This window comes from Gigantopelta aegis, chromosome 4 (assembly GCF_016097555.1).
Source record: "Gigantopelta aegis isolate Gae_Host chromosome 4, Gae_host_genome, whole genome shotgun sequence".
Lineage (NCBI taxonomy): Eukaryota > Metazoa > Mollusca > Gastropoda > Neomphalida > Peltospiridae > Gigantopelta > Gigantopelta aegis.
Window position 1 is genome coordinate 26,436,850 of NC_054702.1, and position 23,160 is coordinate 26,460,009.

At 37.1% G+C, this 23,160-nt stretch overlaps 1 protein-coding gene across 3 annotated transcripts in view; it reads right to left on the bottom strand.

The window, feature by feature from the left end:
• Positions 1-4,546: 4,546 nt before the first annotated feature.
• LOC121370288 overlaps positions 4,547-23,160 on the bottom strand; it is a 40,226-nt gene continuing 21,612 nt past the window's right edge. For 2 of the 3 annotated variants that reach the window (XM_041495427.1, XM_041495426.1), the window contains exons 6-10: positions 20,163-20,384; positions 19,742-19,854; positions 11,448-11,590; positions 10,154-10,257; positions 4,547-5,740 (exon numbers count right to left, since the gene is read on the bottom strand). In XM_041495427.1, the coding sequence (XP_041351361.1) occupies positions 4,941-5,740; positions 10,154-10,257; positions 11,448-11,590; positions 19,742-19,854; positions 20,163-20,384 (1,382 nt within the window). In that variant the 3' untranslated portion in view covers positions 4,547-4,940. Of the gene's footprint in view, positions 5,741-6,866; positions 8,217-10,153; positions 10,258-11,447; positions 11,591-19,741; positions 19,855-20,162; positions 20,385-23,160 lie in introns of all 3 variants that reach the window. The other variant, XR_005957663.1, reaches the window with a different exon arrangement.

A 23,160-nucleotide genomic window follows, 5' to 3' on the forward strand; every position in this document is an offset into this window, starting at 1 on the left:
AGACCTCTGCATTCTCCTTTTGTTAACAGCTGTGAAACCCAATAGTCTATGTGTATTTTTGTGCTGGGGTGTCGTTAAACATTCATTCATTCATTCATCATTCATTCATTCATTCATTCATACTCCTTTTGATATCTACGAAGCACAAAATTAAATTACATGTAATTTATATAAGAATGGTTTTCGGATGTCACAAACTCATCTAGGGGTAAATTTTATACAGTATTTAAAACAAAATTTTACTTCGAAACCTATTTGTCGAGATTATCGTACGAAAATAGATGCGTTGGTCAAATTTATGATTATCGATCGAAACTGGGAGATGGTTTAACTTTCCTAGTTTCCTAGAGAAAACAGATTATGCAAACTTTGTAAAACTGATATTGGAGACGACTACCATTATTTATTCAATTTTTAAAAAATCATAATTTGAAAACGTATCCGTGTTGCTTAAAGGGACACGCCCTAGTTGTTAACCATTACGCCGTTGTTTTTCGCTATTAAACCCATTTTTTCACAAATAAAATTGCACTTTACTTACCGTTTATTATTTAGAATATACATTTTTCGTATTTCATAAAATGCCACGGGCCTCTGAAAAAAAACCGTTGAGCAGACAAGGTCTAATCTATTTTTCGAGGGGATATTTCCATTTCAATGTCACAGACGTTGGTATACCACGTGACCGTTATCATTTTGGTTCGGTTTGTTTTCTCGTGCACGGTTCGCGCAATCAACATCCGATTTGTTGTTGTTTGCTTGTTGTTCATTTGTGAGATTTTTCTTCACAGTTCGTGAACATTTTCAGTAACAATAAAGTTCAAACAAGTAAGTATCTCAATACAAAACGTTACAAACCCTTAAAACCAATAATTTTGCTAAGTCTTACGATATCTGGAGAGGGGATACAACCAGGACAGAACAGTTGGAACATGTCCAGGAGAGGTGAAAGGAATGCACCCCAAGTCTGTGCGCACTGTGAAATTTGTCGTGACGTAGGCATTGTTGTGCTTCGAGCGACATCTACCGGTGACATCAGAATACTAACTTTCAAAATTATTTCAAGCAATTGGGACATGGGGATTCCCATGGTATTTATCGATATAAAACCTGCTTTTTCACTCCATTTGATAAAAACGCGATCTAAGTGTGTTACAGGTTTGTAGATTAACCAAATTATAATTTATTTTCGCTGGATGGAACTATGGCGTGCGGCTTTAATAAATCTTGAAATCTTAAACATTATTTTATGTATGTTGTGGAGCACTGGTTGGTACGAGAAATAACACCCGAGTCCATAGTCGGCAGAGGGTACACAACCCTAGAACCTCCCCTCTGGATCAGCTACCGATTTAGTATATTTTTAACTCAATGTTTTAATTCACAACCAAGCGCATTATAGTGTGTGTGGGCGTGTGTGTGTGTGTTTGTGTGAAAGGAGGTGTAAACGAACCCTTGCCAAAGATGTTTGTCGATGGGGGGCGGGCAGCATCGTCTTCATATAAAATAAGCAATTAAAGGTGTTACACTATCTTTAATGGTTATTGGCTTACTGTTCATATTTCTATCTTGTGGAAGGCGAACATACTTGAAGGGTGGTACGCCATAAAATGTCTATTTTGGCCAACATATAATTAATTAAATAATTATTATAAACTGTAGCTGTGGCCACATTAAAATAAATTTTTAAAAAAGAACAAAACCAAACCAACATTCGTTATTTTTAATATCTTATGGGAACATAATAAAAGTTAAAGTCTGTTTTGTTTAACGACACCACTGGAGCTCATTGATTTATTAATAATCAGCTACGAGATGTCAAACATTTTGGTAATTTTGACATATAGTCTTAGAGAGGAAACACGCTATATCTTTTAATTAGTAGCAAGATATCTATGCACCATCTGACAGACAGGACAGTACATACTACGGCCTTTGATGTACCAGTTGTGGTGCACTGGGGAAGGCTCTTTCACATCATATCAATTCCCATTGCTAATGATGATGATATTTTAAAATGTATAAATATATAAATCATCGCAAATTCCAGTATGAAGCAATCAGGGTTTGCACTTGGATGTTTTAAAGTTAAGATTGGTTTTGTTTACTGTCACCAGTAGGATACATTAATTAATTAGTTATCAGCTTTTGGATGTCAAAAATTGGTAATTCTAACAAGTGGTTTCAAGAGGAAACCCGACAGATGTTTATCATTAACAGCAAGGGGTATTTTATGCACACTTTCCTAAAAACAGGACTGCACATACCACAGCCTTTGATATACCAGGGAACTGGCTGGGACGTAAAACCCAAATCAGAGAACAATTCCAACGAGAATTGAGTTGGAAGAGTGCTCAGACCAGCAAGAGGACAGTCGTAGAACTCAAGAGATCGGAGATTTGGCAAACTCTGTCATGACAGTTGGTAAGCTGAGGTTAGCATAACATAAGGTGAAATATTGATGGCGATGATTTTCCATTGTAAAGTGACTACTATAACATACTATAACTAGGAGTTGGCAAACTCTCGTGACAGTTGGTAAGTTGATATTAGCATAGCATAAAGAGAAATATTGATGGTGATGATTTTCCATTGTAAAGTGACTACTATAATATACTATAACTAGGAGTTGGCAAACTCTGTCATGACAGTTGGTAAGTTGATATTAGCATAGCATAAAGAGAAATATTGATGGTGATGACTTTCCATTGTAAAGTGACTACTATAATATACTATAACTAGGAGTTGGCAAACTCTTTCGTGACAGTTGGTAAGTTGATATTAGCATAGCATAAAAAGAAATATTGATGGTGATGATTTTCCATTGTAAAGTGACTACTATAACGTACTATAACTAGGAGTTGGTAAACTCTGTCGTTACAGTTGGCAAGTTGATATTAGCATAGCATAAAAAGAAATATTGATGGTGATGATTTTCCATTGTAAAGTGACTACTATAACGTACTATAACTAGGAGTTGGCAAACTCCATCGTTACAGTTGGTAAGTTGATATTAGCATAGCATAAAAACAAATATTGATAGTGATGATTTTTCATTGTAAAGTGACTACTATAATGTACTATAACTAGGAGTTGGCAAACTCCATCATTACAGTTGGCAAGTTGATATTAGCATAGCATAAAAAGAAATACTGATGGTGATGTGTTTCCATTGTAAAGTGACTACTATAACGTACTATAACTAGGAGTTGGTAAACTCTGTCGTTACAGTTGGCAAGTTGATATTAGCATAGCATAAAAAGAAATATTGATGATGATTTTCCATTGTAAAGTGACTACTATAACTAGGAGTTGGCAAACTCCATCGTTACAGTTGGCAAGTTGATATTAGCATAGCATAAAAAGAAATATTGATGGTGAAGAGTTTCCATTGTAAAGTGACTACAATAACTAGGAGTTGGCATACTATAACTATGGTAATGAGTTTCCATTGTATAACTAGGAGTTGGCAAACTCCGTCGTTACAGTTGGCAAGTTGATATTAGCATAGCATAAAAAGAAATATTGATGGTAATGAGTTTCCATTGTAAAGTGACTACAATAACGTACTATAACTAGGAGTTGGCAAACTCCGTCGTTACAGTTGGCAAGTTGATATTAGCATAGCATAAAAAGAAATATTGATGGTGATGAGTTTCCATTGTAAAGTTACAGCATGTATTTGTTTTCTTCTAATTATTGTTTGCCATTAACGTGACAGAATTACACCACACTGGTCTGTGATTTCGAGAACGTATTTTTAAACACTTCTTATGTTCCCCATTTTGTATAGGTAAGCTGTAGTGGTACAGACATTACAATTCGATACATTTCTTCAAAAGTGTTTGTTTTTTAATGACACCACTAAAGCACAACGATTAATTATTCATGTGCTATTGCAATGAGTGGATGTTTAACGACACCTCAGCACAAAAATACACATCAGCTATTGGGTATCAAACAAAGGTAAGTATATATGAAAATTATTATTTGCAATGAAAATAAAAAAAGTATATAATTCTGTAAAAACAGTGTAAATACATGTAGCTGTGGATAAATATACAATATAATATAAAAATGAAGATAAGTATAACTTAAAACTTTGTAAAGAAATATAACAATTGTTAAATCAATTCTGGGTGGAATTAAAAAAATTCTACACTTCTGCTATCAGTTAGTAATTGAAATTTTGATTGTGGTCTTCACAAGATGCCCGCTACATTTTTCCATTCGCATCAAGTGGGTTTTTTTAGTTACATTTCCTATAAACAGGACAGCACATACCACAGTCTTTGATATTCCGGTCATAGGACACTGGTTAGGTCAGGAAAGAACCCAGTCAGAGAATGGGTCCACCGAGAGGGTTTGATCCTCCAACCCAAGGACCTCAGGAGAACGTTCTATCGACTGGTCTGGATGCCGCTTCCACTGTGAAGGAATCATATATTTTATGCGACAGATTTGAACGACGCAATCAGCAGTGCACTGTACCAAAACACTTCCATGCAAATGAACACATACAACTTCAGAACAATTAAAACAAAAATACAATGATAATATATATTCCAGCATTGTAGAAACAAGATCGTAGGACTGGAAACGTGGTGGTAGGTTCGTGGTCTCCCTTTTTGGTTATAGAACAATTATTATTATACAATTCTGCCAATACTCTTCCTAGAAAGGAAAATCAATAAAAAAAATATGCATACTGTCAGCCTACTATGCTAATACACACGCACACACACACCTCACGTCCCTCTCTCTAACTCTGTCTCTGTGTGTCTCTCTCTCTCTCTCCCTCCCCCCCCCCCCCTCCTCTCTCTCTCTCTCTCTCTCTCTCTCTCTCTCTCTCTCACATAAAGTTTAAAGATTAAATAAACTATACTGTTCAACAGTAATTTGGCATTGATATATTGAATATTTACAAAATAAATTTCAGTCTATATATTCAGCAGGAGAGGGTTGTTTTGTTCGTTTCTCTTGAGGTCATCAAGTCGTCTGCTCATTCTTTCAGCCTCCCCATCAAGGCCATTATTTTGATAGATTGTTATTAAACTTTCCAGTTCTTCTGATGCTTTTTTGTAACATGTTTTAACTCTCTGAACTTCACCCAATTCAGTCAATATTTCTATCATCAGGGTATAACAGGTAAACATTCTGAGAGCTTCCATTTTCTGCCTGTAAACTTTGGATTGAAAGAAAACAGCCTCCTCAAAGGCTTCTAATGCCTCTGTTTGAGCACCGGCAGCTTTATAGGCTCGTCCTAAGTTGACGAGGCTTTCAATGTGTGAAGAACCTCCTTTGGCTACATTTTTCCTAATATCCACTGCCATCTTGAAGGTTGCTATAGCTTCTTCATATTTTTTCTGCTTCGAGTACATCTGACCTAAGTTATCAAGAGTCAGTCCCCTTTCAAAGCCGTACAGCTGTGGGGCGGATTCCAGAGATTTCATAGCGTCTTTCAAGAGAACGTTGGCTTCATCATACTTCCCCATTTGGACATACTTAGCTGCAGCGTTGTTCTGTGAAGCAACGATTCCTTTTAATGGGGCTTTGGTTTCCTGTTTGATTTCGAGTCCTTTAAGACAATACTCAATGGACCTTTCGTAGTCCCGTTTATTGCCCATCAATAAACTGATGTTGTTATAGACGGACCCAACAGAAGGATGCATGTCACCAAACTTCCGTCTGAATTTTCTCAAAGCACTGAACAAATATTTTTCAGCCTCGTTGAGGTTTCCTAGAAAGATAAAACAAAGAGAGAAAGGGATGAATACTAGAATACCTTTGGGGACTGTCTCTAGTAGATAAGTTACAAATAGAGAATAATACATGAGTAGCCGTTAGATACCATTTATCTCACGAGTTGTTTTAAAATATATCTAACTAGCGAAAGTGAGTTTGATACGTTTTTAAACAACGAGTTGTGAGATAAATGGTATTTACAGCCGTTGCACCTGTAGCTGACTTACGCATCATAGACACATGATAACTATACATGTATGTCACAGTGTAATCGATTTCCATTGTGTTGTTTTTTATTGGATATATGGCATTTGGTGACCTGATCATCACCTAGGAGCAGCCAGTCGTATGTCCTGAAATTGTTAACACATGTACGTGTGTAAACGGGTATGTGTTATCATATCATAAATAACGCATGGTGTTCTCGCCAATGGGTGTGTAAGAAATGTCCGTTATCATCGGCTGTGCTGCTTACTGACAACCATAGTTTAAAAACAGTTTCTGCATATTTGCCACATTTGTGTAACATTTTCCAATGTTTTAAAAAAAAAAAAAAATAAAAAAAAAAAAAAAAAAAAAAAAAAAACCTTTTGAAATATACAGGTACATGTACCATAGCCCACCATCAAATTAAGTAAGCAACATATGTGCTACAAGAATGATGATCGAAATTGAGAGATGCTCCAAAGACCTGGTATCATAAACCAATTTAGAGCAACTGGTTTAAAGGCACTCACCCTAAGTTACTAAACAGCAAAACATGTTTGTGACTATTACAATTGTTGTTTGGCTTTTTTACCATTAAATTAATAACTATGTTACTTACATTTTGCTTGAATTATTGATTTTAGGCATATCTAATGTGTTGCTGGTCAACTTGGTGTCTGTGGTAGCATGAAGTACATTTTATGAGAAATAGAAACTGAAAGGACTTTGTTTACACTTAGGTCATTCTGCATGGGGAACATGTATACATGATCAGATTAACACAAGATCATTGAAAGGAAAATATATATACAATAGTGAACATTTTTCTAAACAAACCTGAAGAAAGTTTTTAAAAAATACAATTATAATCATATTACATTAGAATTAATGAGTTAAGAAAATAAGTCATTTACCAATCTTGCAGATGCTTCGTAAAGGAGGACATTTTGGAACAGTGTTCATTATGAAATGCATCATTTTGATTGGTTAGTCAGCAAAGAGTATTTGCATGGTGATATGCAGCTTCCTTTGTCAAGTGCAATTAAATGAACATGCATCATGCATTGGATGGATGGATGAATTGATGGATCAATGGATAGATGTCGATGAATGAATGAATAGATGGATGGTGCATAGGTCGGTACATGTAGATGGTCAGAATGAAAGAGATGAACAATGTAAACAGTTAGCCGAGTGTTACAACAACTTGCTCTGAATGTGCACATAAAACCTCTAAGTTAATTAAGTAAAAGGTTAAATACCAAAGAAGGATGGTCTAACATGCCAAGCTACAGGGTATATTTTCTGGCCTCATGCAAAATATTGCCCAAAAATGTCCATAACACTTAACACCAAATGGCTATAATAAATGTCCTAAATAAGCAATCTCAACTATATTTTAAACATTAAGACGAGATCATCCGGTTTATTTTTCTTCTACCAACACTTCTCTTAGCAGCTAGCTGAAAAACCCCATGTCCCAAACCCTGATGAATACAGAGATATTTTGCTCCACACTATTACATGTATATTCGCTCAACAATGGGCACTTTGAATAAGTTGTTAGTCATCTTAAGTTCAAAAAGTAAAAATAGGTGTATGGTGCTTCTGTTCGAGGTGATTATATGCTACTGTACGTCAGACAAAGCAAGACCTACATGTTATGATGTATTTCAAAAAGTGTTATGTAACATGAAGGCACACATGTAGCTGAATATACCTCTTTATAGTAAAACACACAAGTTTATTATACTGCCCCAATCTTGCCTCACCATATAATGACATCAGTTGCAGAACAGAAACACAAAAAACAAGTCTTAATAAACTCACAATCTTCACTTCACCATATTATAATACCAGTTACTCATTTAAAATAAAAACAACTACAGTTTTAATAAATTTGTATGTTATTGCTATCAGCGCATGGTTATTGTCAGCAGCCTTCAAATACAACTTTTAACAAGTCTGTTACTAAGTCTAGACTATGTTATTAAATATATTGTATTACAATTGCCAATGTAAGAGCAACCCACTTCAATACCCACTGCAACACATGCAGATAGTGAGCGTAGCCAAACAATATCAAAGAATGGTGCGTGATGGTAAGAACATTAATGTTTCTAAATTGTTAGATTTTTTTTAAAACTAGAATTTTCAGCTTTAAAATAGTAGCATTTAAATAAAACCAAGCTAGGTAGGTGGTGGTGCATACTAATTATTAAACTAATAACCAAGAGATTATACATGGAGTCCATAGTGAATGACTGAAATAGAAACAGTGTTAATATTAGCACACTATACAGTTATCAGATTTTAATTGTACTCTTACACATGTATTCTACTATACAGCTGTTTGATGGATAGTAACAAATGATTAAAATGTTAAAAGTATCTACACAATCATGTTACTATACCAATTAAAATAGTTAATCCAATGCTAAGGAAAACGATAATTGGTTTATAATGATGAAGATGGTGATTAGGATAATCTTGATAATAATAATAATAATATTTAATCTTTCTATTAAATGAAGTTATCAAAGTAACAACGATATAATTATTTGCCAATTAAATTGTTTTATTGACTCTTAGTTTATTGTAATAGATGCATATTCAGAGGCTTGAAATAACAAATTATTAGGGTTTGTGTGCTGTCAATTGTGACGTTACATCACATTGTTATAAGTGACGCCATATTGAGGTATGACATACATGTAAGTTAGTTATTTAAAGTTTTAAACGTAAAACATTTCAAGTGTTGGCCAAGTATTTACAAACAAATGAAAGGATTGTATTTTTCAAACAGTGGTGTTGAAGAAAGTTTTTGTTATCATGTGTTAAAAGTTGAACACAACACCTTTGTTGGAGAAGTGTTTCAGTTTTAAGCGGGAATAGTCTTTTGAACAAAAGGAATTCCGAACAAGTGCCAAAGTCATCTTTATTTTCATCAGTAGAGCCATTGAAATCTGGACAGCCTCCCTGGACCTGACATAGGAGTAGCTGCAAAGTTTGTGACGCATTTAAATTGTCAAGTGTGGAATCCTTATCACTGAGTCTAACTCCTGCTACAGATAATCGTGATGATACTAATAATAATAATCAGTGGCGTAGCAAGGGGGGCCATGACCCCACACCAATCGAATTTTTTTTTTTTTTTTTTTACTGTATTAAATTTTATAAAATACATACATACATAGTGTCAGCTCCCACACACACACAATAGTGGGTTACCCCCCCCCCCCCCCCCCCCAATCTAAAATCCTGGCTATGCCAGTGATAATAATATGCATCATTGTAGAAAGTATTCAGTAATAAATGTGGATTTAGAGGAACAAGTACCAAATGTATTGTTGATTTTAATTATTTAATTCGCTCAGACAATTTAATTGCTTCAACCATTGGAATTCATGTATTTGTCATCAGCTTTGATGGACAGCAAGCACTACCTGTTCCTGCCTGCGTTTACCACCAAGATGGAAACAGCTAAAAACAGTGCTGATTGATTGGCACCGGTTTGCTGGTTGTTTAACCATGCATGAAATGTGGTGTAAAACACTGAGTTGGAATCTAGACCATCAAAGAAGTCCATCTAAGATGTTATCACACCAATAAGGTCAAATATAGTTTAAACTGTTCAACCTCTTACCCTCCAAGATCTTACCAGGCAAATTTCAAATATATTATAAAATGTGCAGTACGTCTTTTACCTTCTAATAAAAGGTCAAATACCTTTTAAAATTACCCTCTATAATTTTATCACAAATACATTTTTAAATATGCAACCTCTTACCCTCTAAATTGTTACCAGACCAAGGTCAAATTACATTATAAAATGTGCAACCTCCTACCCTCTAAGATGTTACCGGACCATGCAAGGCCAAATACATTTTAAAATGTGCAACCTCTTACCCTCTAAGATATTACCAGACCAAAAATTTAAACTGAGCAACCTCTTACCCTATCAGATGTAATCACACTATGTTCAAATACATTTTAAAATCTGCAATCTCTTACTTTATAAGATGCTACCATGGTTAAATACATTTTAAAATGTGCAACCTCCTACCTTCTAAGATATTACCAGACCAAAACATCAAACACATTTTAAAATGTGCAACCTCCTACCTTCTAAGATATTACCAGACCAAAACATCAAACACATTTTAAGGTCAGATACATTTTAAAATGTGCAACCTCTTACCCTCTAACATGTTAGCTAGACCCAGACAGTTGAGCAGTTTGCACAAGGTAAGACTGTCTTCACATTCTGCTTCTTGAACGACCGCAAGTCCTCTGCTGAAATGTCTGAATCAGTGAAATCATAATTAGCAGTTAGAAAAGGATGGGACTACATGTGTATTTCGAGGACAGCTGTTTGCTTGTTGCAAATAATTAAAAATTAAGTTTGCTGACAGCAAACATTACGCTTTCCTCCTCTCCTGAAATGTCTAAATCAGGTAAATAAGTAACAGAGTAAACATGACACTACATGTATTAGTATATCAAACTATTTCGCAAACGTTTTGTATTGAGTGCTAAAAGCTATAGAGTAGACAATTGTGATATTATTCTGCCTTATTGGTCCAAAATGTTCACATATTCAAAATGCAGAAATTTACAGATTTTCAGAAAAACATTACATTCATTGAGGACGAGTAAAACATTTAACATTACACATGGAATCAATAAGACATCATTTTCCTGAACTGTGTGAATTTCCCTTGTATCCGATTTCACTTTTGTTTCATCAGATACCTGGTGTAGTATATTTGTAAGTTATATATTATTTTATATTAATCAGTCATCCTAGTCTACCAAAAAAAAGAAGTTTGTTTTATTTAACGATGCCACGAGAGCACATTGATTTTTTATCTTATCATCGGCTATTGGACGTCAAACATATGGTCATTCTGACATTTTTTTTAGAGGAAACCCGCTGTCGCCACATAGGTTACTCTTTTACAACAGGCAGCAAGGGATCTTTTATTTGCACTTCCCACAGGCAGGATAGCACAAACATGGCCTTTGTTGAACCAGTTATGGATCACTGGTCGGTGCAAGTGGTTTACACCTACCTACTGAGCCTTGCGGAGCACTCACTCAGGGTTTGGAGTCAGTATCTGGGTTAAAAATCCCATGCCTCGACTGGGATCTGAACCCAGTACCTACCAGCCTGTAGACCGATGGCCTAACCATGATGCCACCGAGGCCGGTCCCAAGTCTACCAATACAAAAAGTGATTACATAATAAATGTTATTAACAATCAAATATATTCTGATTTATTAAATCATTTACACAAATTTATGTTACCTAGACAAGAAAACAGTTATTAATTATTATTTTAATCTATCGATTTTTCAGATAAGCTAGGTCCCTTAAATCGTGTCTGCAGGTTAGATATTGGCTAGAATTTCCGTGCTTCCCAGCACAGGCATACAAATTAGTCAGTAGTTCAGTAAAGTGAAAAAAAGTAGTTTTAAACAGTAGTACATACTTAATAGCTTCTGGAATCTGGCCCTGGAGATAAACCGTCCAACCCAAACTAAGTGTAACAGAAGCCAAAGACTCTGAAGGGGGAGACAACTCCAGGATGTTGACAGCCATTGTTAACATTTTTCTTCCTCCTACAAAATCACACTGTTAAGGACAAATATAAATATATATTATACATATATGCATGTATACAAGCATGCAGACAAGTATTAATGCATCCATCATTACGTATGTACATACAGACATACACACATACATACATATATTGTAGATCCTGAAATTAATGCAATCATAATTATTAATGCGAAAAATGTGAATTTGTGTTATTCACATTAATAATATGACACATTTATTTCTATGTTTTATCTATGTGTCCCATGTCATTAAAACAAAACAAAACAAAGTTTATATAACACAACTGGCAAAAGCCGACACGATCCACCACACGTGAATGGGTTTTAGCACACTAATTCCTGAGGTTGAGCGTTTCTTTGTTTTTACTGTTCAAGTTCGCTGCAACTTTGTCGGCATACCACTGGGTGAATTGTTTTTTCATTGTGACTTTGAAATCACCATTCAGAGTTAAGTCCATTGGGTGCAACTCTCCAACTTAGGAACATACATTGGTAACAGTACATGTATGTTAATGTTTAACCACATTTATGTAACTATACATGTTACATATGTGATTGCTGCAAAAGTATGCTTTGAGTTGATCTCACCAAAAACTCTAGGGACTAAACAGGTTAATTGATGCGTACACCGACATGTTAGTGAGTTGGTATTATTGAAGATGCCTATAACTCTGATTTAACCAAAAAGTACACAGATGTGCTGTTATGAAAGTAATATTTTAAAGGGAGGCCATGCACTTTCATGTTGCATTTCAGTCTGCCCACCATCACTTGCATTAATTTAGGGACACATTAATTACAGGATCTACAGTATATACAAATATACACATACATGCATATACAAACATACACATACATAAATATATACAAACATACACATACATACATATATACCATCATACCAACATACCATCATACAGGGCTCGCGCTGTCAGTAGCCAAATTAGCCATTGGCTAATTTTTACAAAAAATGGCTAATAAAATTTGCAAGTGGCTAAAATTCTGGCTAAGCCATTTTCTGTCTTCTGATGTGAACAAACGGTTACATAATCTATCCGACACCTCAAACATAATAATACTACTAAATATTCAATTAGCGTAATAGCGATCTCGTGACCGGTAACGAGAAACGGTGTCATGCAGAATACAGCGTAGGCCTTATAATGTTTGCTTATTTTAATAATCACGGTTATTAATTTTAACGGCATGCATTCAACATGTATGACAGCAATGTCTGGAAAATCTGTAACTTGTTATTTTTACGTTGTAAAATCTTTGAACCAAAGTAGGCTAATAAAAACAGACCGACAATGCGTGTCAATTTGAATACACATGCCAGTTCAGGGCCGAAAGACATGTAGGCCATCTCAAGGTCCGAGTTCAGCCAGACCGAGTGAAAACAAAACGTTCGCTACACTGGTTTGTGCACTTCATGTTAAACCAAATGGACACGACGAACACCAATCAAATAGTTCGCGAACGTTAGGAAGAACGTTCGTTGGCTGAACTGAACAGCTCTCGGTGGAATATACGTCACGCCTCAGTCAGCTGACCCCCGAGTGTCAAGAGACATCGTTGCGGACATTAAACAGTACGATTACGCAAAAGTAAATCTTGATGTAAATTTGTAGAAAAACAAGTTATTTGCATCAATGAATACCTAACTGCAGTTTTTGTTTATTCCTTTGTCTTTGTTAATTTCGTACCCATGGTCGAGAGAACGCATGCCGATCGCAATCGCCGGAAATGAACATGCAGCATTTAAATTATACAAATTGCAGTTAAATGTACACTGAATAAAATTAGTTTACAATAATCATATTTGTTAGATAATTTTAGATATAAATTGTAAGACTGTTAGGTGACATTTAATAAGTTAGACGGATTTTAAAAAGACCGTAAATTTGTATTTTATTAAAGGTTTTTTTTTTTTTTTTTTTTTTTTTAATAAATGGAGTCGGCATTCTTAGCCAAGGTATTTTGTAAGCAGAAATCACAACAAGAATTTAACACGACGCTGAAATCAACCGCAACAACATGGCACAAATTATGAAATTGTTTGTGGTGGGGAATTGATGGGTCACTTAAAAAAATCAAACTAACATAAATATTGCTATTTAAAGAAATAATTAGCTCTACATATATAAAAAAAAGCTCTCGAAATTTTATTTGGAAAAAAAGGAAGAAAAAAACAACAACATCCATAAACATCCAACCCACCCCCATATTTCTGTATGTTTGTTAATTTAATGCCATAGGCCTTAGAAGTGGGGGTGGGTGTATGGGGTACTGGCTTCAAACTCTGAAGATATTGCATAACCCCATCCCAACCCCACCCCCGCTGAAAAATCGAAGTAATATATTAACTGCCCCTACCCTCATTGAGGTTTTGTTATTCCTATTTAATCCAGTTTGTACACAATTAGCTGAAATTTTTTTATTTTCATATTCATATATAAATACTCTATACAGTACTGCCTAAAACAAATTTGGCTAAAGCATTTTCAATATGGCTAATAAAAATTCCATTTGGCTAATATTTTGGCTACAGGTATTTTTGATCCAGGGTGAGCCCTGATCATACATACATATATACATACATACATACATGTCTTAAAAGCTCAAAAGGTATCGTGGCAAGTCTGCAAAGTCTGCATAGGTTTGAGTCCCAGCAACAGCATGGGACAATTTGTGAGGTCAGAGAGGATTTAATTATCCCCTGTGCCAGTGCATTAATATCTATGTATGTAACAGTCAACCTCGACATACATACAATATATAGATATTCATACATCCATACATACATACACAAACACACACACACACACATTATATATATTATATATATATATATATATATATATATATATATATATATACACACACATAAATGCTGTGGGAGAGATATTTAATAACGTTTTCCCTTTCAAGCACATTACATTTGCCAATCCTAATTGTGGGACTTTACATGTACCTATCTGTTTGACATTCCACCCACAAGAGAAAACATCCAGTGAGTCCAGTATATAGTATATGACACTAGGTAATATATTTAATGGATCTTCAAATAATAACATGGAGAAAACTTTTAGTGTTTTCTCTTTTATAGAGATATTACCTGTCCTCAAAACAAGTGCATTCCCCCCCCCCCCCCAACACACACGCAAGTGGACTGGTCCGATCATCCCAACAGATAATGGGATGGCCTAAATCTTCTACAGCATGCTCCCTTGTAGTTCCGGTCATGTGACTATAGCTTCCTTATTTTTCACTGAGCGCATCACACGGATGACGGGAAGCTGGGAGGCATGGGTGGGAATAAACGCTTGAGGACAGGTAATATCTCTATAAAAGAGAAAACACTTAAAGTTTTCTCCATTTCTTTTCAATATTACCGGTCCTCAAAACAAGTGCAGCATTCAACAGATGGTGGTGGGTACCAAATCCGAAGATGCTCTTAAAAACTTCCAGAGACCGGAGGGAGACTTACCAGTGAAAGAGTTAGGCCAACCATAAAGACTCCTCTTCCACGTCACAGCCCAATGCAGGTGATGTTAGGAACAACAACCGGAAAGGCGGCATCCGTCAGCAGTGGTAAGCCCGACACCAAGAAACCAACAGGAACTGGAGACAGAAGCCACATCATATGCAGGTTCTGACAGGTGGGAAGACGTAGCCACCAGGGATGCAGGTATTAGGTAACCTCCCAACGTATTGAAGTGTTATTAAAAATAACTAGCAACAACATTGTATGGGTGCATCCATCAGACCACTGAACTAAACAGGTCCCTGAGTGTTTTCTGACCAGTACACCAAAAACCTGTTAGTCCAGTTAGGAAACATAATACCAAATGCAGATTGTGCAAAGGAAAATGTTATCCAGACAAAAGTTCCGGCACCAGTACGTGAAAGGTGCAAAAGAACAAATGTCTCGGCAGTCCTCAGCTGTCAATTCGAAGGACATCTCGGTGTGTAGCCTAGAATCCAACAGCAACCCTCAACGGCGACGAGGACGGCTAGTGTTCACCAGTGTCTGCGCAGCCACCACAGGACTCAGAGGATGGAAGCCCTCGACATCCTCAGTGGAGACGTCCCTCAGGTAAGAGTTGACAATATGGCGTCCGTCACTCAGAAACAGCCAGTGAGTATGTGCTGGATAGGAGTGTTTGCAAAGACATGGTGGCGGCCACTGCATGCAGTTCATGCGGGTTTGAGGCACAATGTGCAGGCTAACCTGCAGTCTGGTACGCCGACAGAATCGTAGATCCAATCCAAGGAGCCACAGTATTCTTGGTAATGACTGTTAAGTGCGTCTGGTGACAAGAAAGGAACAACCTCGAACGGTATTGGCGAATGAGCGAGTCCTTTCAATATAGTGGTTCAGAGCTCGAACAGGACACAAAGCCAAGACTTCAGTATCAGCCGGACCCAGGATGGACGATAACTTTTGGACCACATATGTTCGTGGCAGTTGATCAGGAAGCTGATTCTTCGCCACAAAGTTCATGAGGAACCCCAAGGTAACCAACTTGCATTCACGGTGAAACCAATCTAGGTCCACATCCAAGGCATGTAGTTCAGAAACACGAGCAGCAGCTGGGAACCCCAACAAGAAGACAGTCATCCAAGTAACAGCTTTCAACAGGCTTCGACACTAAGGTACGTCCGAACGACATTGTCTAGTAAACAGCTGGTTCGGTCTAGTCATAAGTGTTTCTGAGTAGCCCGACTGGTCGTGTTAATAATTTATGAAGGGTGAATTAATATGCCATCCAGTGATCCTACAAACATTAATATTTTCCATTAAACTATCGACATGGAAATCCTAGGTTCTATAATTAGACGTGATGCAGTGGGCAGTGAATAACTGAACAATCCCGACTGGTGCTAACCGCTGACGGATTCGATATGTAGAGGCTGCCATTCGTCACAACTCGGTCGATTTCGTTGATACCGGAATCGACCGAGGTTTGTCGAATATAGAGTGTGTGTTTGCTAAATTTAGTGCACATAGATCTATGTCGTAAATACTATCAGCGAAAACAGTATTATTGTTTCTGCTTGATACTTTGGTACATTGTTTTTTTGTTCAATAAATCGAATACGGTAATAAAAATGCAAAACATACAATAGTGTACGTTCTTTGAATAAATATTTTTCGGGGTTTTCAAATATGCGACAATCGATTTCGCTTTTGAATTATTTACATGTGGTTACGGTCGTATTTGAGCAGACAAAAAATGGACCTGTTTAAATACGGGTATTCATCTGACAAAGACCCGTGTGAAACTGACTTGTCCAAGAAAAGAAAGAGTAAGGCACCATCAGACATTGTACGCCGCAGTAGGAGATGATCGATGAGCGTCAGAATTGCCGCAGTAGACTGAGAAGAAAAACCCTGCTTCGTCAGACCTATGGCAATAAGATCCATGCGTGTAGCCGGCAGAAGCGTGGTTGCGGATGGTAGAGCCGAGATGTGGGATGCAGCAGCAGATGAACCCACTCTGGCAGAGGCAGCGAATGTACATCGGTGCGATCAACAGCACACGACAGTATTGTTGAAACCACTGTAGCACCCTGGGCAGTGGGAAGGCATATGCACCCATCTGATCCCAGCTGATGGCGAGAGCATCTAGGTTGATGGCATCTGGATCTGGAACTGGCGACACATAGACCCGAAGTTGAAGGTTGAACCTCGGTTGATTGAGGGAATAACAGCAGGGATAAACAGTCTGCTAGGACGTTGGAGACCAATGGAATATGTCGTGCATGGAATTGCAGAGGCACATCGTGCACCAAGTCGTACAGGCAAAACATCAGCTGCAGAAGACTGCTGGAGTGTGCCGCCTGTCGATTGATGTAAGCAGCCACGGTCATACTGTCTGTGACCACCATAAGAGTTGCTCCAATCAACTGTTGAAGCCAGAAGGATGATGTATAACACGGCTGCTTCTGGAGACCACAACCCAGACAATGTCTGGTTGCTGAGGTGACGCATCGGCGAACAGATGATGAGTCGCCTGGAATGGCCGCAAAGAAACTCCGTCGAAGACGTTTGCCTGGCGTTGCCACCATCAGGGACTGGATTGCAGGGCGACTGGTAACCGGATCAGCAATTAGTACTGAATGCATGGATTCAGAAACAACTGGATACAGCGAAACTGGAGTCGACCTCTATGCGACAAATCTTGCGCCGATGTCAAAATCACTCTTGCAATGATACTTCATGAAACAGTAGTAGAGTAATGCAGGAACCAGGACATCGGAAACAGTGATCCCGTGAAACAGTCAAGAGCCAATGACAGTGTAGAGACCCGCTACGCTGTAAGCTCAATATACGTGGAAGTGAAGCAACGCAAACAGCAACCGGCTAAAATACACGGCCGTCACACCACCCGGTGCGAGACATCAGCAGAGACAATCTAGACAGCATCGGTCAGCGGTAACAACAGTAAATGTCAATGAGTTGATAAGCCGCAATGAACCATAGTAAAACGATCACGGTAAAAACCCCGTACCACGTGATGGCAACTGGATGACTTCCGGAACCAGCGAAAGTAGCGACTGTCTTGCATCGCCACCGGATATAGTGAACGATCTGCAGGTTGAGGATCCACCCTGGAAGCAACCACCGACATCGCTGTAAATATCAATGGAAGACGCCATAGATCCCGCCAATGTAGAGTCAGTCTTCTTGGATCTGGTTGACAACATTTTCAAGTAGACCGCAAACTCCTACTCTGACAGCTGAAATCAAGCGTCATATCTAGTCTCCGAAGGGCACTCGACATGAGGAACACAGCTCATGTGGATCGTCTCTAGACAAAAACTACCAGCAACGAGTACAGGATATTTGTCGAGAAATACAAACATCAGACATAATAACAATTTCTACAAAGAGAAATAATATAAAATCATTAACACAAAACCGGTAACAGGGCCACCATCTTTGCAAATGGTGACCACACAACGTTAACCGGCAAACAACAATTTTGGTAGAAGCACACTGAAAACAAGTGTTTACGCCAAAATAATACAACGATAAACATAACAACAAAGACAACGGTTACAAGAGTGTTGAACTCGGAAATTACTAGTATCCGACATGGTAAATAATTATCTGTTCAAAGAGAAATAAAAGACAACCATAAAAAACACAAAGTCGGTAACAGGGCCGCCATCTTTGCAAATGGCGACCACACAACGTTCACTGGTAACAACAATTTTGGTAGAAAAAACACACTTAAAAACAAGTGTTTACGCCAAAATAGTACAACGAGAAAAATAACAACAATGACAGAAACGAATCCGTCAAATACACAAATAGTTATCACACAAAAAACCCAAGTTTGACTCCAAGAACAGAGCCAAAAGAAACACATCCGACCAGAAAATGAAGGAAGCTATAGTCACATGACCGGAACTACAAGGGAGCATGCTGTAGAAGATTTAGGCCATCCCATTATCTGTTGCGTGTGGGGTGGGGGGGGGGGGAATGCATTTGTTTTGAGGACAGGTAATATTGAAAAGAAAAAACGTCACTAGGAAATACACTGAAAGGATATAGCTAATATTTATAGTAGAAGACTGTGAGGAATGGCAATGTACATTTCTTATATATCCAAAGGGTATATATAGTCCCCCCCCCCCCCCCCCCCCCCCACCGGGTTGTCATGTGACTATAAAAATAACCCACCTTTTCTTCAATCTCAGTAGCAATCTAGGTTACTTTTATTTATAATCCTTGGTAGGCCTGAGGTTGCAAATAGTTTTGTAAACTTACCTATGGGAATATGCCTTTAAGATTTGGAATCATGGAATTTACCATTGGTCTGTCATCTTGCGTAAACCTGACTTACATTTTCAAATTTTATAGAGAGGCCTTGATATAGGCATTTTGCCTGTTGACCAGTCCCCAACCAGCATTATATTTGGGAATAAATATTGTTTAAACCAGATTCGCAGGGCCATATCATACATGTTGGAGACTGATTTAAAGACTTCCAATTAGCTTATCCATTGTGATGTCCTAGAAGTTGAAGCCTTGCTGAAATTAATGTTATATAACTAAAGTTGATAGCTACATGTATTATCTATGTATACTTGTATGAAGAGACAAGCTATCACCATTAATACTATAACTTCACATGACCCATCTCACCTTGACATTGGTCAGAGTTCGACCGTAGTGTGTCATCGCCAGAGCCTGGTCTCTCTGCTTCCCATACAACTGTGCTAGCTCAAAACATTTGGTGAAAAACTGGATGCTTTCATCTACAAGATAGAAAAATACTATTAAAGTTAAAAGTCTTCAGTACATTGTTAATATTTAAGCATTTAAAATACATGTAAATTATATATTTTTTAATTTCTTCCTTGATATGACATACCACATTTTTCAAGTTTCAAAAATTTAGATCTTATTTATAATGTAGGTCACAATCAAATAATCATTTAGTAAAATAGAGAATGACTAGTGATGTCACATCCAACAGACAGCTAGATAGTACATACTATGCCCTTTGTTATACTAAAACTATTGTCATTCTGTTCAGTGTTGTACTGTATTCAAATCTACTCACTGCCAAAGAACTCTATGATGAGATTTGAGGATGTGGCCGCCATTTCGATGTAGAAGGGGAACATCTCCTCTGTTGAATGGATCACGTTGGTCAGCAGCTTCTGCAGGTTGGGATATTCCTGGATAAACGCAGCGTATGCTTCCAGATACTCGGTTGTCTCCATCTGGCAACTCAGCTCATGCAGAACCCGACTGAATGTAATGCAGTAGCGCTTTCGTATTTCTAGACACCATAAGAAAAAGAGATTATAGCAATGATGGTACAGCAGTAGCACTTCTGTACATACATTACACACAAAAAGGATATTATGGCAAGGATACTAAAGGACAGGACTGAAGGTATACTAGCATCATTTCTACATGTATACGTCTATACATCACAAGAAAAGGCATTATAGGATCAATACTCAAGACAGAACTGAGTTTACAGCAGTAGCACTTCTGTACATCTATACATTACACACAAAAAAGTATATTAAAGGACAGGACTGAAGGTATACTAGCATCATTTCTACATGTATACGTCTATACGTCACAAGAAAAGGCATTATAGGATCAATACTCAAGGCAGGACTAAGGGCAACCCCTGCAATCGGCAGTGCTGTGGAGACTGTCACAGACTTTTTCATTCTCTGCGGCATTTCTTTTGCCGTGAACTATATTGTATTTTTTGTTTTCAAAATGTTTTTTTCTCCTTATTGTTAAAAATCAAATATACTTTGTCAACTGAAAACAGATTAAAAGTAAATATTAAAATAGTAACTGCACCGTTTTACTGAGTATCTGAATCTCGGTGTCATCGGGCATGATCGTAAATACATGTAAATTACCTGCATTAAGTGAGTATCAATTACATGTACATGTAGGTCATTGAACTCTGTTTACTGTTCATAGCATAAGCATTGCAGGGAGTGACAGCTTATATACATCGTTGAACTGTGGCTATGGTGCATTACGGGTGCTTTATTTTCAGTAAAATGTTTAACATAAACTCCTACAAGTCACTTGAAGTGTTATGGTCAGCCTGATGAAGAGATATTTGTACAAATACATACATCGAGAGAGATCGTTCCAATAGTTTAATAAAAATTGCTCAGTCAATTTACATTGGTAAAATATGCAAGGAAGGAAGAAAGGAAATGTTTTATTTAACGACACACTCAACTCATTTTATTTACGGTTATATGGTGTCAGGCATGTGGTTAAGGACCACACAGATATTGAGGGAGGAAACCTGCTGTTGCCATTTCATGGGCTACTCATTTTGATTAGCAGCAAGGGATCTTTTATATGCACCATCCCATAGACAGGCTAGCACATACCACATACCACAGCCTTTGATGACTTCAAGGACAAAATCCCAACATTTAATTCCTTAAAATATTTACCGGTAACTTTGTTTGGCACCTAATGTACCAGTAGCTGATGTGCATTTTTGTGTTGGGATGTTTTTTAAAAATCATTCATTCATTCATTCATTGTACTATTACTAATCATGTTATTTCTTTAGAAATTATCATTAATGTATATAATGAAAAACAAATATAATTTTCAGCTGTAACAGTAAACTTTGGGGGTTTTAACAAAGGATAAACATAAACTGAAATTCAGGAGTAGCTAGTACACATTGATACACAGTTTATCATGCTACAAAATTTAGCATTTTCAATCAAGTATTGTGATTCCAAACTAACCCTAACACTAACGTATGTTTGTTGTGGTGTTCAGTATATGTATACCTGTAGAAGACTTAATTAACACAGCCTTTATTCTCGCTGAACCATTTTCAATCAAGTATTGTGATTGCAAACTAACCCTAACACTAACGTATGTTTGTTGTGGTGTTCAGTATATGTATACCTGTAGAAGACTTAATTAACACAGCCTTTATTCTCGCTGAACCAAAAACAATGTTAAAAGTTTGTTTTAGCATTTTCAATCAAGTATTGTGATTCCAAACTAACCCTAACACTAGCGTATGTTTGTTGTGGTGTTCAGTATATGTATACCTGTAGAAGACTTAATTAACACAGCCTTTATTCTCGCTGAACCAAAAACAATGTTAAAAGTTTGTTTTAGCATTTTCAATCAAGTATTGTGATTCCAAACTAACCCTAACACTAGCGTATGTTTGTTGTGGTGTTCAGTATATGTATACCTGTAGAAGACTTAATTAACACAGCCTTTATTCTCGCTGAACCAAAAACAATGTTAAAAGTTTGTTTTGTTTACTGACACCACTAACACATTAATCATCGGCTATTGGATGTCAAATATTTGGTATTTTTGACATATTATAGTCTTAGAGAGGAAACGTACCCGCTACATTTTTCCATTAATAGCATGGGATCTTTAATATGCACTATCTCACAGATGGGATAACACATAACACGGTCTTTAATTAATATACCAGTCATGGTGCACTGGCTGGAATGAGAAATAGCCCAATGGGTCCACCGATGGGGATCGATCCTAGACCCACCTCGCATCAAGTGAGTGCTTTTCCATTGGGCTACGTCACGCCACAACACAAATTGAGATTCAGGAGTAATACAGGTTCATATACCATTTACAATTTTAGAGAATTAAGCATTTTCAATTAAGTACTATTCTAATTCCAAACTAACCATAACACAAACATATTTTTGTTGTGGTGTTCAGTATACGTATATACTTAGTTTTAACACAGCCTTTAATTCTAACGCTGAACATGGATGCTAAATCAAGCCATAATATTGCATTTCACATATTCGACTTTTGTTTTATATCTTATATAACCCTAAAATGTAACTGGAGGCAAACATATGGCAAAATGACGTTGAATTTTTTTACATATAACCTTCTGACTACTGCATGCAAGATATCTTGCCGATGTCATGCCAGTCGACATCCTGTACACTGTATACAGTGCATTTCCCAATTCATATTTCCCGCCGTTTTGCACACGACACTCACCAGAAAGACTTGTATAACAGGAAACAGAAGACAACTTAGCTTCC